This window comes from Podarcis pityusensis (genome assembly GCF_964106645.2).
Source record: "Podarcis pityusensis genome assembly, chromosome: 3".
NCBI lineage: Eukaryota > Metazoa > Chordata > Lepidosauria > Squamata > Lacertidae > Podarcis > Podarcis pityusensis.
In genome coordinates this window covers 59,657,775-59,677,409 of record NC_138026.1, presented here as the reverse complement: position 1 = coordinate 59,677,409, position 19,635 = coordinate 59,657,775, and the positions used below count along the sequence as shown (strand labels likewise).

Sequence of the window (19,635 nt, the reverse complement as noted above, 5' to 3'; positions counted from 1 at the left end):
GTAGAGGAAACTCTTCCATATTACTAGCACTAGGAAATAAAGATTCAACAGGGTTTATTAACTGTTTATTGAAATTACTGTATCGTTTCTTTCTGTGTCCAAAATAGGACAACCACCCCTTTATATCAGTTATAAAATCTGAAAGTTCTCCTGGAAGCCAACAGACACAACAGTGTTGGAATATCAGAACAACTATCTGCGAGTAGTTAAATAGAACATTTCTGGGTGCAGAAATGTCCCAGTTGCGCACAGTGACATAGTAAACATAGCAAAGGGTAGAAAGAAAGAAAACTGAAGATGTTGGCTTTGATTGCTTTTTTCCCTCCAGTGGCAGAAACAACTAACAGGAATGGACAGGATTTAATCAACATATTTCAAAGGATGGGGCAGATTAAACAACTTTAGGGTTCATGCTGGTTCTTGGTGCTGCAACTCACAAGCTTAACATACTGAGTAATGTGTAGTGCAACAATGCATGCATGTTTCTGAAAGCCTAGGGTTAGTTTACTTGATAAAAGAGTTCATTATCAGAGCAGAGTGTGGAAACAAACTTGCACACATTCCTCTTATCCTGAGGCCTGAAAACGTGGGATAGACACTTGAAATTGGAGAATGGAAACCTGTGCTGATGACAAGTGATGCCATATCCAAATCCTGCAGAGATGTTTTACAGATGCATGAAAGGATGTGCAACACTTCAGCGCAAGTGTAAAGACAGCAAAAGTAAATTGTACATACGATAGATATATTTTTGGGCTGAATGTCAGCTTCACAGCTCAATAGTTTACTGATCTAGGGCTGTATTTAATGTTGCAGCTCCACTGGAACAAGGAACTTCCACGTGAACATCAGAACTTACTCTTCTGTCCCTTCCAGGCTGCACCCTGAATGCACCCTCAAAACCAGTTCAAGAGGATTTGGGGGACTATCCAGAGCAGATTGGTGGAGCATCCAGGGGGGCGGGGAGAAGTGGAAACAGAAGTCCCATTATGTTTTTAAAATTCTGACAAAATTGTAAACTGCCATCATTTTTGTCTAAGTTTTAGAGGAAACATGGGGGGGGGGACACACAAGATGGCTTTTTGGTCACAGAAGGTGCTAGGGATCTAATTACAGAAAGACAATTTCTTTCTCATTCCAGGACTATATAAAAATGATCAAAACTGTCTTTGTGAATATCACTTTAAAAATAATTTTTAAAATGCCAACTTGGATCCAAAGTAAGCTGCAGTGCAATCCTAACCATATATACAGGGACTTATGCAACAGAATGTATCTTTTTATAGTCAGCAGCACACACATTGTGCCTTTCAACACAATCAGTCAGTTCTGATGATCAGCTAACATAAGAACATTAGAACTAGGAAAGGAGCAGATGGGGTGAGGGGAGATGTAGTAATTGAGTGGTGCTTTTGCACCAGAAGGGTGGGGTATAAAAAATGAGACTTTACAGTGCTGCAGCATATAAGCTACACTGCACCATACACTAAACCAGGGATCGGCAAGGCTTATCGGGCATGGGCCAGATCACTCCTGCGGAGATCCTCCGTGGGCTGTACTGGCTCAGTGTGATGCCGGAAATAGCGTCTGCGCATGTCTGTGGTGCCAGAAATCGTTTCTGCGCATGCCCAGATGCCGAAAAGTGCGCCTGCACAGAAGTGATTACCAGCGCTGTGGACATGCGCAGACACGATTTCCAGAGCCGCGTAAGTGAGTCCCTGCGCTGCACTGATTTAACACAGCATGCAGGGACTCACCAAGCGGGTGGCTCGGTTCGGGGGCGGCTCATGGGCCGGTTAAGCGACCCTCATGGGCCGCTTCTGGCCCATGGGCCTTAGGTTGCCGACCTTTGCACTAAACAGTTCAAGAACCTGCCTCTAAATGGTGAGGAAGGGGCAGAGTGAGACCCTGAGGCTCAGTTTCATTGGGCAACTAAAGTTTTGGTTGTTACACATGAACTGCATGATTGTGTGACTTGCTCTTTCTTTGCATATATATACAATTCTAATATACATAAGTAGTCAATCAATAAGATAACTGTTAAAACAATCAAAGTTGTACTTTTCAGTCTTTGCTAAAACATCACACTAGTTGATATGCAAGGAGCAACTTGGTTAAACATGAGTTTGGCGGACATTTCTGATGACTAGACAGCAGTAACTTATATTTATAGCTACAAAACCTATGATGTCTGCAGTAGCTTTCTATAATTGGTAAACTTTATGGAAAAGCAGTCAGCCATGGCATAAATATTATCAATATGTTATTTAAAGTACTGAAAGGATGGAACTTTCCACATAAGAAAAAAGCTATGGACAGAACAAATACCACAGTCCCAGCTTGTCTACAGAGCAATCACAACTTCTTGCACTATACTATTTAACTAGGCACTATGTCAAACTTCCCCAGGTCGAAACAGCAATAATAATACACACTTGACTTTCCAAATGAAACAAAGCATACCAGAAGGAGGTTATGAGGTAGTCTGTGAACTTTTTCAATGACCCAGAGATACAGTTTTGTGGTTAAAGGCATAATATAAGGCTCTGAAAATCTGTGTGGCTACGATTATGTGGCAGAATCATGAGAAACTCAGCTTTCTTGTTTAGCTCATGCAACTGTGGATGAAAAAACTTCGAAACGAGATGGCAGCTTTTGCTAAACAGAAAACAGATATGTATATGGATTCCGTGGACCAAAAGTAGGATTTGATTGTACAGTACCTCTTTATAGGGCTCAGTTCCTATCTTTCTCCACATACTTTCTATTTTCCCCCTAGCCTAACACCTTCTCCAAAGTTTCAAATTCTGCAAAAAACAAACGTCTAATGCAAACAAATGCGCAACTATACAATTTCAACGCACAAATCAAAGTGAGCATGAAATATGTCCAAAAGGAATAATTATCCAATGCAGAATTTAGATTTTCTGAATGCAGAATTGCAGATTATACTGCTCCATAAATAGGGCAATGACTGCAATAATAATAATAATAAATCATTTCCAAAAAGAAATAATAATTTAAGCCACTTGAATAGTATGTAGGGATATAACTTATACAACTTTTCAACTGCTGTCACCATTATAAAGGTTTTAAGAAGTAAACATAAACATTTCTAAATAAGATTGCAGCCCACTAATGGAAATTTTAATTAATTAACCATATGAATTTTAGTCAATTTGTAGATTCATCTATAAATTAAATTTGCAAATTGGTAAAATCAATATTTATTGAGCATGAAACATGTTTTCTCCGTTTTTAGATGACGCATATATGCTGTAACTTAGAAAAGGTGTTCTTCCTGTGTGTGAGAAACAGGAAAATGCCTCTTTTAAGATGGTACTTCCTAGACATAGTTTTTATAATAACAATTAGTTTGACATCTTTAAAAAAACAAATCTGCTTTCTGATTATCAGTTGCAATAGTATGTTGATTAAAGGTTTTTAATTAATCTGACTGATTTAGTAACCAGGACTGTAAAATGCATCTAGCTTCTTTTGACTAGTAAATATGTACAAGTAGCATTATCCACCTTGTATGTAGTCAGACTGCCCCAGGGAACGAAATACTTCCATGCATGAATTCAGCATTATATGTAGTTCTCTGGTTGCTTCATTTATCAGCCCAAACCTATTTAAAGATGTAGTTTGTTTAGATATAAATCTCCTTTATTTACTTATCTATTTATTTATTTAGACACTTTCATGCCACTCTTCAGTTAAAAAAAAAATCAGAGCAGATGGAATCCAAAGGACCCCAAGGGTCCTCTGCAACAAAAAACCAGGGAGAAATGTAAGCATGGCAGAGTACAGAGTTGAACCTGAGTCTGTGTGGTCTACCATATTGACATATGCGAGTTTATCTATTCATCTATTTGTACAATAACTTACATTTGCCATGATAACATAATAATAAGGCAGAAGTATATATATTCTATGCTTTTCAAAACAGGGGCTTCTCAAATAGCACTTGCACCTGAAATATAAGCTTGCCCACTCACTTCCTATTCTCTGTAGTGTTGAAGTGATCATGCAACACTTGCCACACTGTCACACCCACTCTGAAAATACACCACATGCCTCTATCCTTCTGTACCACTTTAAAAATACACTCATCTAAATGGAATGCAATGTTTTGAATGTGCAAACCATGAATCTTTAGTACAGTTCTCTATCATGCAATGCAGAACATGTGAAAACTTTCACACCAGCTTGTTCATTCTTAGTTTCAAAGAATCTGATATAAGAATACAAGTTTTGTCATTAAAATATGTGCTAGAATGTATTTTGTTACAATTAATTCTATCACATACACAGTTCCTTCTTCTAATATGTCCACTATGGAGAGTTTCTATATGTAAGACATGAAATAAAATAGAATGGTAATCATTAGTAGCCAAAATCGCAGCTGCTGTGTGTAGTGTTTGTTTATTTCACCTATAAAGAACTATTATGCTCAGAAGAGTGTGTACTATATTATATTTGTGTGCACATGCATGGTCAGTAATTCAAACACTATCACTATATGCTCATGTAGAAAAAAAAGACCATTGGTACTTACAATGAATGGGATTTCTTAGGCCTATTGAAGCTGATGTCAAGGATGGGTCTGTGTTTGTTTCTCAGTTTTTCAAACAAGACTGAGCAAAGCAAGAACGAGGACACAGAGAGTCACAGACTGACTCCTTTTTGGTGCAGGCAAAATAGAAAAATAGACACAAACCCATCCTTTAACATCAGCTACAACAGGCCTAAGAGAATACCGTATTTCAAGGTGTATTTCAAACAATGAACCTGATGTCTGCTAAATGCTCAGAAAGAAGACCTTCTTGGATGCAGGGAAATAAGAGAGGTTCTGGTAGAAAAGTCAAGTCTCTAGACAGGACAAAATGTTGTGCCAGTTAATTCATACTTTATGTACCCTCCACAACTCCACATTTCTATGTTACCTCTCATTTTATCTTCTCTAGTCTATAAACTGTCCTGCCATTTCTCTCATTCTACCTCTGTTCTTGCCTGGTCTCCACTGACAATTTGCATTCTACTCTCTGAAATAGCCTCTTGGTTTGTCTCAATTGCTTTTTCACCTTCTTGCCGTCTCTTCTTCTTCCTTTGCATCATCTGATCTAGCTTCGTTTATCTTGTGTCTCTTTGTTCACATCTTCCCCCAACCTCCACTGGTTCCTCATCCAACTTCCTTCTGCCATTATACTTAGCCTGGAGTTTGTGAAATGGCTTTAAGAAGCTTGACACCAACTTTATTATGGCAAAAAAAATGCAGAGGCAATCATCCATGTACAGTTGTGTTTTAGTCTTTGCGCGGGGTTTTCCTCCCTCAGGCTCCTTTTCACCAGATTTTTTTTGTACTGCTGCAAAACTCAGGACTTTGTCAAGCCTGCTGGTATCTCCCTCTTGTGCCTGGCTGGTGCTAATTTTGCTACATAAGCACTTATGCCTGAACATCCCAGGACATCCTATTCCATATGGAAGCCCCATAAGGAAGGCAGCGCTGAGGAATCTCCATGCATAAATAAGATTGCAGTGTTGGAACAAAGCATTTCCTTTTCTTAGGCACTGGAGAACATTTTCAAACAAGCAGAACTTGTACGAAAGAGACTGATTCTATTGAATCTGCAACCAAAACTGGAAGCAGAGTATTGTCATTGAACTTCAAGAAATTTGTGAAGAGTTTTTAAATGATTTCTGAGTCAAAGCTGATAGGAGCTGGGGAATATCTGATTTGGGGTGGTTACTGCCTTAGGGAAGATAGTGTAAATGTTTCAGATCACTGAAAAAGAGATCAGTCATAACTTAGCAATGAGCCTATAGAAAAAAGGACAGACATTTAAAGAAAACAGTTTCTTATGAGAAATTGCACATGAAATGGTTGCTATATATAGGCTTTACATGGCAATACAGAAGTTTCCAAACTAAGGCAGAGTGCTGTTCAAAGGCAATGCTGAAAAAGTGGGCATGTCAGTCCAAGGATATAAAATCTACAGAAAGAAGTAGGAAAGGTGTATTGAGTATGTGTTGTTCTATACATAAAGGACCAACATACTAGGAAAGTTCCAAGGGATGTACTTATTTACAGAAACAATGTGGGTTGAAATGCCAAACCAAAATGCAATTTAGTACTGGGAACATATCATCATCTTTCACCAAAACTCTGAGGGTGATTTTGAGATGAAGAAAGATATCAAGGAGGTAGCCAAGCGAGAAAATGTTGAAATAATGAGCAACTGGAAATATAACAGGAATGGAATGTATCAGGAAAGACACAAATCCAAGGAGCAAGCATATTTTACAAAAGCCTACAAAAGGCAAGAAGCATTTTAAAACTGAAAGTGTTGTCTAAATCAGGAGAACTAAACTCTAGCAAAAAAACAAAAAAAACCCCAATAATTGATTTTAAGTCTACTTGGGAGCTTTCGGTGAAAGGTTATGTATGCTTATTTAAGAAAAAGTTCCACTGCATTTAGTGGGTCTTAGTGACAGTATGCATGGAATTGCAGCCTAAGTATATACATGCTGCTGGATCATCCCCAATCTATATACCATATTTGTTGACATCCTCAAAGAAAAGAGAAGGCTTTCCAGTTCAGAAGCCATGGTGATTCTTCATCATCAATGCTTGTTATTCTATATATTTTACAAGTGAAACATTAAATTCTAATATTAAAAGTGCTTTCAACTAATTTAGAGATTATGGGTTAATTCACAGCTTTCTAGACTTTTCATGTTGGTGACACACTTTTTCGACATGTATCATTTCGTGACACAGTAATTCAGTTTTATTAGCAAACCGGAGGTTAAACTAACCCCTTTCCAGCCCCAGGAGGAGTGTGAGGAGCATTTGCGCAACACACCTATATACTGCGACACACAGTTTGGAAAGCTCTGGGTTAATGGTTCTTTGATTTCCTTTCCGGATCCATTATGAAAAACTGGGGTAACACTGACATCTTCTACTGCTTCAGTGAGGCAACTAGACAGGACTAAAATGTTATGTAATCCAAAACCTGACACTTTATAGCTTTATACTGATAACAATAAAATTGATCAGCTTTAAGATTAAGAAGTCTGTTTCCCCACTGTAATGTTGCTGTCTTTCTTAGCTAGCATGGGAACAATGAGGGTGATTTTTAAAGAAAACATTAAAAATATAGGGCTGGATCTAACTAAGCAGTTCTGCTAGCACCAAGACTTCCATCTGCACAATGGAGCTTCCCCTTCCTCACTTTGCATGTCCACCTCACATTTCTGGTTATTCCTTCCCTTGCTGGGGAGGATGAGAAGATTAGCAGCTAGCCTCTGTGTGACCTACTCTGGAAGCTCAGTGCTGAAATTACTGTCTACCTAGGTGGGGCATGTTTTAGTAAGGAAAATGTTTTCTTTTATAACTGTCCTAATGACCCAGTTCCTCTGAACCCCAATAAAGCTACCCTTAAGGCACAGTTTTTGTATATGTTTTTCTATAACTTTTTACCCCACATGTTTTTAGACTGTTATCCAGTTTAAGGTTTCAGGGAATTAACTGCTGGTGGGAAACAGCACAAAGAACCCACAGCTAGTATCATGTAACATAGTGCTAGTTAAGCCCAATACCAAAATATCAAGTCCCACTCCCCGCCACCTTTCTGAGATTATAAATAAATAAATGAAGGGAGATGGTGACAGTCCTTTAAAATAATTTTCATGTAGGTTGGAAGTGACTACTGGGGAAAAGTCTAAGGACCTTTCTTAGACTACTTCCTGAATCATCACCATTTTCCCACTAAAGAGGATATTGCAGCTGTTCATACACTGCAGCAACTGTAACAATGCAATCAGTTTCTACAAGTGTGAGGACTCAAGGTTCAAGAGACAATCTGTTTGTGAGGTTAGTCACACATTTGTAAAGTATTCTTAACTTGGCCACTTTTATTTTGGAGAAATAGCAACCATGGAGCCCCGATCTAGAACATTTGGTTCTCTACTGTTTTCCTCTCTTCTGGGTACCTTTTGACTCTGAAAGTGCTCTTTCCTGAAGTCAGCAACTTCAGGACAAACAGCAGTCAGGTGAAGATTATTTTCAGCCAAAAAAATGGCTTCAATGAAGACCAGGAACACATTCTGGATTAGACTCCCATTGCTAGTCTCCAGAATAAATGCTGCATAGTTACATCACGTGTAATTTGGCTCTCAAATGCTATTTCTCTAAGATCTTGTGATTATTTCCTTTTCTTTCCATTAAGGATTTTTATATCATTACTTTCAAATTTCTATACTTACTTTTCTAAACTCTTAATGGCTTACTACTAACGGATTCTAAGTAAAATTTATTTGAAATTCTGAACAACACTGGATGAAACAAAAAAACATTCACCTGGATGAAGATCTGTACCTGGTTGACTAGTGAGCCCAGGGAGAGATTCCTGGAGCTGGTACGTTGATGATGAAGAAGAGGTACCATCTGTGGTGTTGTTTGAGGTCATATATGTTCCATATGTTGATGCTGAATAATACTGTGGATATTGGTTTTGGCCAAAAGCTGTATATGATGGATAATCCTAGAATGATAGAAACAATGTTTTAAATTCTAGCAAGACTTCTAAGCATTCCCATCTAAAATACAGCAATGTGAAATAAATTCTTGTCCAGTCCATTCAAAATACTTAAAATTGCTAAGTCAAACAAAATATTGTTTGACGTTTATAGAAATAATAATAATCATACCTGTTGTGAACTACTGAAGTTTGTAGAATTTGAGACTGAATTGTTTGCATAAATAGTGGAGGATGGTGTAAAACTAGAACCTAGAGTTAAAAGAATAATTCTGTATAAGAGATAAGTAATACATTATGCACAATGCAGACAAATCAAAAGTAAAAAATCTGAAGGTTTCATATATAAATGTAAAGAATATGTAAGTGAAATATGCAAATATTAGCTATTCTGATATTTCATTGAAGAGATCATTATTTATAACTATATACCATAAACAATGCCATTTTCTGCTTTAAAAATCTAGTTGCCAAAGCTTTAATTCTATGCTATGATTTCTATATAGAACAATCCAGCTTCACAGAAGCACTAATGAAGAAATCTATGCACTCAAATTTCACTCTGTAGATCGGTGAGTCCTTGTTCTCTTTCAACAGCTTCTTTTCTTCTTTTTCCTGCCATTTTCCCTCCTGGAATCCAGTTCCAATGACACACTAATGAAATATGGTGGATGGCTTGGAAAAGAAGGTTGGGGGGGGGAGCAGGGATAAGGACACTAATCTTGAATATAGAATTTGATTCAGACTTGTTCTTACTTAGACAGCAACGGAACTTGAGCTAGTTATCACTGAAGTCAGGGTGATGTCAGTGGATCCACTCCAAGCATAATTAAGAATGGATCAAACTTATAGTTCATAGGACTAAAAGGTCTATGATGTGATAAAAATCTAAGAAAACATACCATTAATACACACTTACCCAATAACTGTCAACTTTGGCTGCAGCAGGTTCCCGGTCCCCTTACTTGATTTTTATTTTTATTGCAATTGTAAGAGGCTGCAGCTGGCAACCCATGCACTTTACTAATGTGCTAAAACAGAAGAGAGGGTACAGAAAGTCCTTCTGTATCCCTTCATTTTGTAAGGTATTTTAGGGGCAGAACAGATTTTTTAGAATTCCTGCACCCTAGATATCACCGTTTTCCTTTATCAACATAACTAGGAAAAAACAAGATGGGAAGAAGGGCCACAAGATTGTTCCAAATGTAGAATCCAACACAATCTAAATGCTTAGAACATGTATATGCTCAATGATTTAATGTCCTCTCAGAGATCTCCCAATTTCAGAACTGAATGCCAAATACAATAGACAACAGGATATGCTGGCATGCAGAGATATGCCCAAAGGATCATTTCACATGCGGCTGGCTTAGTTAGGATTGTTGTCTATATCATTCTCAAGAAGGTATTTTCAGTTTTAAAGTAACCCACCAGTGTATTAAATGTTGTCATCAGATAATTTACGAGTAACTTTGTTAACATGGTACATGAGGCTGTTATTCACAAATATTAAAAGTGAGCTATGATTAAGAATTAGAAAACAATCAACAAAATTATCTTGGCAGAATTTCAGATTATCATTCATTTAAACAACAGACAGCTATCGTAACTGTAATGAAAGAGTTTATCAGGTGACATGAAGTTTCACTCAAGATACTTATCACATAAATAAGAAACACATAGATTCTGAATTGGTTCAAAGGTAACACTAAAGAGCAAGGAAGGACAATAGGTGACTGACCTGGCATTTGGTATGAATATGGTGTCTGGCCTGGCTGTGGTGTGGAGAACCCTGGGCTGTAACTAAGGCACCCGGACTGCAAGGGTGATTGCGTTTGTGAAAGTCCACTTTCTGTCTTGATGCCTGGCAACATTACACCCAAATCTGCATAAGAAATTAATTTTCATCTGATTCTTATAGATGGGGGGAAAGCACAGCAGTTCCATGATGTCAAAAATACTTGGAATAAGAATAAAGTACAAGTTGAGGTCAAATACCGTAAGTGGGTAAACTGTAAGGTTGCCCAGTCTGTGAATAGGCTGTATACACTGCTGGCTGCTGCATTCCTGAATACTGGGTCTGACTGGCATAGGCAGACATTGTCTGTGCTGCTGGAGTAGAAAGAATATGTGGATAGGGCCTAGAGAACAGGAGGGGAAATATCATCACAAGTGACAATATATACATATCAAGTTTATTCAAACAAATAGACAATCCCACATATTCTCATTCCTCCTCCTCACAATTATTCATGAAGGCAAACTGAAAGAAAGTCAGAACCAGCAGAATCAATATGAACCTTGAAAAGCACACAGAGCTGAGAGAGAAAGTAGGAAAGACTGCCATTCTTTAAACTTTCGTCTTCAAGTCTATGTACATTTCAGGGAAGCCCAAGCCATGAATAAAAGTGAAAATCTGAACCATGTAATTCTATGTCTATTAGAGTGTGGGATTTGTATTTGACCATGAATATTGAATTTCCTTTTTTCTTAAAAGTCTCTTTTTAAAAAACACACCACTGGATCTAGTCTGAGCTTTATTTTATGCACAGTGAACGAGGGGACAGAGAAGATAGCAGAAATGATGCTCATAAACCCAAAGTCCACTCCCAATCTCAACATATATCTAGATAAGAGGTACAGTATAAGCAATAGCTGAACAACCATTCAGTGGCAGCAAGATCAGTAAACTGCTATACTTATCAGTCTACCACATATGAGCATGTAATAAAAGATTGCCCTCAAGTTCAAGTCATCACAGAGTGGGACTATACAAAGCATCACTGAAAATATTTGAAGCATTTAACTAATAATGCACATTACACAAAACCACCCACATTTTAATTTCTTAAAAGGAATTACAAACATATTTCAAAATGCATACTTTACACTGAATGGTTAATAATTAAAATGAAATTTAATTAACATGAATACACAGAAAAGCTGATTTAAATGAAACATACCCTTTAAAATCCATGGCTAAATATGTTATTAATTTCATTTATTTTTCATTTCAGCTTTCTTTTTTAAACTACTTTCACATTGTTGGCATACGTTTTTCCTACATAAAATGCAACATATTACACTTTAAGTAATAGATTATTAAAATAAAGCTAAACTGCAATGACTTTATATGTAATGACTACCATATCATAGTTAAATTGTTCTTTTCCACACTAAGGCCAACACTGCAAATAAAAAATTAACTATCATTATTAATTTAAGCTACTATGGGTTGCACACGATAGTGTCCTTCACACAGACACAACTTTTTGATCCAGCAGAGGCTTCTGCCAGTGGAACAGAGAGGAAGGCAATTTTCACCAATTCTCCTCCTTAAGTTCCTGGTCTACTCCAATGATTCTGCTAACCTTCTCAAGTAGATTTTACAGAGAGCTGCAGGAAGGAGGGGAAATCAGAGAAAATTGCCCACCTATTCTATTAATAGAAGCCTCTGCCATATCAAAAAGTCTTCTGTCAGAGCAAGGGATACTACTGATACAGCCTTATAAAGCCACATTGACTGTTACAAAATTATTCTGGGCTAAAATAATTGTGGCTTATAGGTTGAAACCTACTTTACAGTTATACACTATGAGGCAAGCAATAGTTATTCATTGCAGAGATACATTGAAAATATGTTTAAAGCAGGCATGTCCAAAGTCCATTTCGGGGGCTTAATCAAGCCCGCCGGTCAGCTTAATCCGGCCCCTGTGGCAGTTTATTTCCTGGGGTAAAATCCTAAAAAAAGCTCAACATCTTCAATCTTCAAAAAAGGTTAACAGCCTCACAGCCCTTCACTTCATCAAATCTGGCCCTCTTTGAAAAAAGTTTGGACACCACTGGTTTAGAGGAATCTTATATCTTGATTCCCGTTGCTAAACAACTAAACAACAAAGAAGTTACAAACAAGTAAATTCCTTCAGTATCCATTGAACTGAATGACCACTCAGATTACATAAAATGCATTTTATATAAAACAAAACAGTTACTTTTAATACTCTTTAAATAAATGATCTAAAATAAATGATATGCAGTAATATGTAAGAAGGTACATGCTCACTAACTTGGAAGAATATAGCTGAGGCGAATACTGATGTGATGATCTTGGACTGTAGCCACTACTTGTTATTACTGCAAAAAACCAAGAGTACAAAATGTTCAATGTATGTGAATATTTGGAGCCAACCAAGTACCATATTTTTCTGCCCACGCCAGAACCCAAATCCAAGCCACCCATGGCAGAGGCTGAGCCCAAACCCATGAATAAGAGAACCCCCAAATTTTGGCCAATTTTTTATAGCAAAAAACCATTGTCTTATACACAGAAAAATACGGTATTTTAGAAACAATATAAAAACTGTTGAATCAAAGCATGGCTGCTCTGATCAAAGTTGCTATGAACCAGACAACATTTAAACAGCTATGTTCTATATTTTTAGCTAGAAACCTAACACGAATAAAAGCCACTGAGTATGATGTCCAATATTCTGTTCCATCACTCCTGCATGTGACCCACAAATGCAGCCCACCAGCCTCCCAAGGTGGCCTAACAAGGGTATGGTATACTTGTTATGTTTACTGATGGGGACTTCAAAACACAATGTGTTTGTTTCAGATGCAACAAAGTTTCTCAAGTAATACAAGTTTTAAAGTAACATATTACAGTATTCAAAACACAAGTGAGACTTAAAAATAACCACTTGCCTAGTCAATTGTGGTGAGTAGAATTAAGAGGTAACTACATACAGACATTTTTAAAAAGCTGGCTTTTTCCTCTTGTAGGCAACAAATGAATAACTGTGACAGTTGTCAAATGGTGGCACACAGCAATTGCGTTCAACACAGCTGTGGACCAGCCTGGATCCCTCCTTCCTGCTTGTGCGACTATTAGAGGATGTCACCCTTCTTCCCAGTCACACAGGCTGTTGGGTGCCTCCCTGTTTGAATGAACCAACCATGGCCTGTGCAGTGTACAATACAAGCCTCTGGACTTCAGTCAGGTCCGTTTGCTGGGTATTTTAATCAAGCTGCATCTCTTCCAGCCAGCTCAGTTGGAGCTGGATTCCCCACACTCACACCCTATGCAACAGACTTTGGTGCTGCCCGAAGGTGAGCATGCAGGCCAGGCATGACACTTAGCTATGGAAATACTCCCTCACTGTATTCATAGGATGACCCTTAACCTAGGGTCGACACAGCCAATAATCGACCTGCAGTTGGTTGCTTGATTCAGGATACATACCCATTGTCTGCACTAAAGCCTACTTACACCTGTAAACAATAAAGTTGTGGCCTATTTGAACCCAATACTTCGTCCTGTCTCTCTATTCATCTTCCTATTCTGAGCCCCAACCAGCCACAAGCTCCCTGTGCCTAGGCACACAATTTGCAATATTGGCAAATACTTCATGAAACTAGCATTTTCTAATAAAAATATAAATCCTTATACAAAACTGTAGGAACGATAGAAGTCTATTGTCCATGCTATTGTGACAAACTCTGGAGATGTCTGGGGTTAGGTTTGGCTTCATGCCTTACTACATTACCATGTGAACTTAAACCATACCACACCTACACATAAATCATGGTTTTGTACACTTGGCACAGCAGAACCAGTGGCATTAATTTATTTCCCTCCATGGACTGAGTTGCAATTGTTTACCATACTGGGCCAGTCATTCTAGTGTAGAGACTCCATGCCCATAGTAGATTCTGTGCTTCCAAGGGATTCAATAAGGAGAGGATGGGAAGCCATGTTATGCATGCAATGCTAAATGATGAATGGAACTGCCATCTCCACCACAATGAATGAGGAAACTTGCTTACATGGGAAGGAAGTCTGTGTGAACAGGGATGCCAGCACAGTTCTAGATGCATAGCAATAACTTTGGGGCAACTGTTCATGTGAAAGAAGTTTTGATTTGATTAAAAAAAATGGGGGGGGGAGAAGGCTAGATAAATAGGGTCATAATACAAAGCTCGCACAAGAGATTTTTATTAATGCAGCGGAATTTCTTAATAGCTGAGCCTCAGGCCATATATCACGATCTACTTCTCAAACTTAGCTGATTTTCAAAAGCTATGCAGGACAAAGCAGAGGACTGTAGTCCAAAGTAAAGTCAGTTTAGAACAAACAAACAAACAAAACCCCATTAGGTTCAACTGATTTCACATTTCTTTGGAACCTGGGCTTATGCTGATATTATTGCACGATGAATACATCTGATTATCTCCATTTATAAAAGTGTAATGTTACAAACATAGGAGGGCTGCCACCAGGACTTGCTTTATTTCCACACACTCCATAGATGTGGCACATCTATTTAATTTTACACAGAAACAATCAAGTGGTCTAGTACAGTAGCCATCAACTAACTACGTGCCTATACAAAGCGCAGCTGTATATTTCTAGGCAAGTTTAAATTATGACAATCATATCCTATTAAAAATCTTTCAAGAGTACTGCCCAGCCTGGACTGAATCCAAACATTTTGAAGTTTCTTTCCTCTAACCATCTGTCTTGACTAAGACAGATGTGTTCCAAATATATGTATTCTAAAATTTTGAACCAATGCCTTCACAGCAAATCCATACTAGGCAAATATACAGAGTGTCTTTATTAGGCCATCTGCTGTTCATTCACTTTTGAAAAAGATTAAAGCAGTACGTGAAGTAGCTCTGGAATTTCTTTCGTCTAATCGATCATAATTGTACTTCAAAGTTTACCCTTCTTCAATATGTCATAATGGTTCTAGCAAACAGCCTTCAGAATTGCACAAACATGGAATAGTTCCTCACTATTTTGTGAAATAGACTATGGGCAGGATCCAAAGAACTGGACAACTATTTCTAGGTGCCTAAGGGAGCTTTGGGCTTGAGATTCTTGAAGAGCATGGACCCACTATTTCACATGACAGCATGGGACCCTGTTGATCAAAGCAAAAATAAATAAATAAAATAAAATCCCAATAGCACATGAAGGGCTCTGAGTTCCCTAATGCAATTCTTTGGAAACCTGGCTACATCAACAAGCTCATTAGCTGAATTTAAAACTTCCATCTCAATATAATAGAAACTGGAAATTGGTCCTTACCATGAATTTCTGTTTGAAGAAAGGTCTGGAGGACATTTCACAAATAGAATGACTCCTCCCACTGGACCAGATAGGCAGGACCTTTCAAGTCTTTTGCTTCCTCTTCCAGGGGGAGGATCCATTCCACCCTCAAGATCTAACTGGCAGATCTAATAATGGATCCTCTACCTCACAATGTAAGCATAGCCATAGTGAGCATGCCCAGTACAAATAACAACAACAACAACAACAACAACAACAACATACACAACAGACACAGACAGCATTTGAAAATTATGTAATACCACACTTACACCCCTATTCAAGCTAGGACAACAAAAACGTATGAATCTATACTCCGTAAGACTAAGAGAATGTAGAAGGAAAAAACTATGTGTTTACTGAATGTGATGAGGAATTGGTATGGAAACAGTGCTCACTGTAGAGGCCTGGTCTGGAACCTAACCCATGGTGTTACTTGGATGGTAGATACCATCACCTGCAATATCTTGGCTAGGCCATCAGGCCTTCTGAGGAATTTGTTAGTAGATGAACCTCTGATTTTGACAGTTCTCTTTTGAGACAGGGAGAGTGTTTCATTTTTTTGGTGTCCATTTTTGAGCTGAGAAGTTGCTGTGAGAGCTGCAGCTAACTCACTGTTTTATTTACTAGAAAACTGAGTGAAAGGAGCTCTTTCTTGATGCTGTTGTACTACATTTTGCCAGAGATGGCAACAACAGAGACTGATGAGTTATGGACCATTAGTGGCATTTGCTGGGCCTCATGCAGTGCAGCTATTTAGACAGAAGGGAAAGCAGAGGAAGGCAAAGTCAGTGGAGAACTTATCGCCTTAGTCTGTCTTGAGAGCCAGAAGGGGCAGCAGGCCTATTTGAAACCACATTATTTGCAGCGGGTGGGGGCTCTTGGAACCTCAGGAATTCTCTCTCCCACAGAAGCAGAATTAAAAATGGTCTTTGGTTTTGAGGCTGGCCTGGATCCCTCCACCTCTCCAGATAGCTCCTTGTCTTGTCCGACATTCTGATGTCTCAGTTGCTCTCTGTTGTCATGGGCATGTTGCTGCTGCTGCAAACGGTCTCCCCTCTTTGCTCACTAGGGTACATAAGGGATCCTCAAGGAGTCATTGCCCTCCTGCTACCAACACAGGGCCATTCAATATTAGCCCTCTGAACTCTACCTAAGTTTTAACCAAAGATTGGTTATTCCACTAACCATGACTTTTAACTACTTTATCAGGATAGTAAAAAGATAACTTAATTGTTATTAAGAAATTTTGATTATGCATCCTTATTTTGATAAGAGTAACTGACAAAAACTGACTTTACAATACAATGAGTGTATTATGCCTTTACCTGACCCAGTAAACGTGTCAAGAGATCCATCTCCACTTGTTGTTGCTGTTGATTCACTACTGTTCATAGGTTCTGTTTTGACTGCAAGAAGAGACACTACATAGAAAAATAAGCAAACATGAGATTTTACTTCAAAAATTTACACACAAGTTACCATGCAAACTATAGCAAAAATCTGCATGAGTGGATCAAAAAATATATACAAATGTGGAAACTGTTTAATATGATTCTGAGAATAATATACTACAACACAACTGTAACTTTAAAAAACCATGCACTTGCTCTCTTTTTCAAAAAGAAAAAGAAGGAAAAGCCAATATTTATCCATATATGCTTTAATATAAATCCAGTCTAGATTCCACCCATGAAGGACCATGGATAAAAAGGAAACACAAATATTTTGGGCAAGTAAAACAATATTATTGCATTCTTATTAAATTTTTTGTATTATTTATTGAATTTATATTCCATCCCATACCCGCAGGTCCCAGCTCTTTATTTAGTGTCTTTTCAAATTTCTCTGAATAAATACATTGGCACATCAGCAGATCTATTCTTACCAAGAGGAGAAAGTAGGCCCTCAGGAACCATGGTTTTTCTAAACATATCTTCCAAAGATTATTCTAACTAATATAATGAGATAGGATCTTTTCAAACTATCCTTTGTGCAGTAAATACATGATCATTATCCATTTGTTGTGCAAGATCCAAATGCTTTCTCTCAACATGCATATTTCTGTGGGAGGCAAATCAATTTTTCAACTGAAATATTTTGCCACTGAAAAAATGGACTTCTTTCTACTAGTTGCTCTTGTCAACTGTGATTGCTGCTTGCCTATCAAATCATCATGGAAACCTACTGGATGATGCCTGTGACATTTTGATGTAGTTTAACAATGTGTTTCCAGCTGTATTGCTTTATATTACTTATAGTTTTATGGTATGTTTTATTATCTCTCTGTACAGCAGTTTTGATCTTTTAAGAGTATATATTTAATTTTTAAAAATATGCTTTCTAAAGCAAACAAATGATCTGCTTTATTTTTAACTATTCAGGCTGCAATCCTATATGCTGTTACTTGGGAGTAAGTCAATAGGCTTACTTATTATCAGACATGTGTAAGATTGTGCTGTTATTAAGACTCAGAGGATGACATCCAGTGTTGTGTGAAAATATTTCTGCTTGAGTGATGGGACTTCTTTCCCTGTTCCTTACTGCATCCAACCTCACCCCACCCCACAATCTGCTGTGAAAGGTCTCTCAACCTTCCAGAACAGATTTTGGGCAGCATGGCAGGCAGCAGTAGGAAATCTATTCTGCCAACAGAGTCGTCCCACTAGTGGACAGACACCATTGAATTAAACCCAATTGACTGATTTTATGGTGAGAGCCGCCCAAATGCAGAATGAGGCAAAGTGTAAATGTATGACATCAATCTCTGTGCCTTTGGTATGTGGTGGCCTTCTACACTGCCGTGACATTTTGAAACATTTTAGTTTTTTAAAGTATTTTCTTTAGAGGTTAAGTGAGTTTTACACTAGCATGAGAGCACATACACCTATAAAAAAGACCCACAGGGCTATCCCCAACTCCCTGCCAAATGCAACACTTATTTGTGGACCTTCTCTTATTTAGTTATTTGAGCACTTTGCATTCTTCCTCTCCAGATCATGGGAACCTATTGCTCTGATATATATATTTAAAGCAATAGGAATAAATTGTTATTTCTCCATATCCCGTGTAAGACTTATCCCACCCCCCAGCCCATTTCTATTATATAGGAACATGCAGTTGCAATACTGTTGCTGGATTTATGTTAGCACAAGTGAAGTGAACTAAGAAAAACATATCGTTTTTGAAAACTCTCAAAAGGCCCGTGGTTGGTTTATATCTTTCAGTTTTTATTGCAGGCTGTGAAACAGAGGAAAAGTAATACTATGATTGAAGTTAGTGTATTTATAAAAAAATAAGCAACGGAGACCATTAGAAAGATAGAACATTAGTTACAAGGCTCTGTCTCACAGCCAGCAGGCAGCCATGAAAGGAGAATAAATTGCTTCCTACAATTGCCAGACTCTTCACACTGTGAAGTGTCAAGTTTCCTTCCTATAAAAAGGGGATTGGGAAGATAAATCCAGGTATTATGTTTTGCAACTCAAAGATCAGGGTACGGATTCAACAAAACAAGCATGCCATGCATAGATAAACAGGCTATTGCAGTGGTTGGGGTTGGAGATGGAAGGCTAGGCTCAAATCTATGCTCAACCAATGAAGATCAGAGGATGAAATAGGGCAAGTTGCTGTCTCTCAGGGCTATTAAATCCAGACAATCACATCTGGATACTTTTTCGTCTATTCTTTACCACAGGGTTGTTAGTCAAATCTACTTCAAAATAGCAGCATGTGAGATAAGGGTACATTAGTTATCCAACTCACATGGGTAAGGCTGGAAATAAATCTATTAATTCACAATATATGAACTTTACCTTTTGAACAGGATTGGTCCTCACATGATCTGTGTATTTTATAAACCTTATGCAAGTATACATTATTTAAATAAGTTTACAATGGTCAGCTAGTACTTCTTCCAATCTTCAATTCCATTTACCTGATTTCTGTATGTGTTTGGGGTTTAATTTTTTT

General features: G+C 37.9%; 1 protein-coding gene across 17 annotated transcripts in view; it reads right to left on the bottom strand.

Moving 5' to 3' along the window:
- Nucleotides 1-19,635, bottom strand: part of EYA4 (EYA transcriptional coactivator and phosphatase 4) — a 114,581-nt gene that overhangs the window by 17,883 nt on the left and 77,063 nt on the right. For 12 of the 17 annotated variants that reach the window (XM_080999650.1, XM_080999646.1, XM_080999637.1 and 9 more), the window contains 6 exons: nucleotides 16,992-17,087; nucleotides 12,614-12,680; nucleotides 10,545-10,687; nucleotides 10,288-10,431; nucleotides 8,719-8,798; nucleotides 8,369-8,552 (listed from right to left, as the gene is read on the bottom strand). In XM_080999650.1, coding sequence (XP_080855776.1) covers nucleotides 8,369-8,552; nucleotides 8,719-8,798; nucleotides 10,288-10,431; nucleotides 10,545-10,687; nucleotides 12,614-12,680; nucleotides 16,992-17,087 — 714 coding nt within the window. The remainder of the gene's footprint in view (nucleotides 1-8,368; nucleotides 8,553-8,718; nucleotides 8,799-10,287; nucleotides 10,432-10,544; nucleotides 10,688-12,613; nucleotides 12,681-16,991; nucleotides 17,088-19,635) is intronic. The other 5 variants (XM_080999647.1, XM_080999639.1, XM_080999638.1 and 2 more) reach the window with 1 other exon arrangement.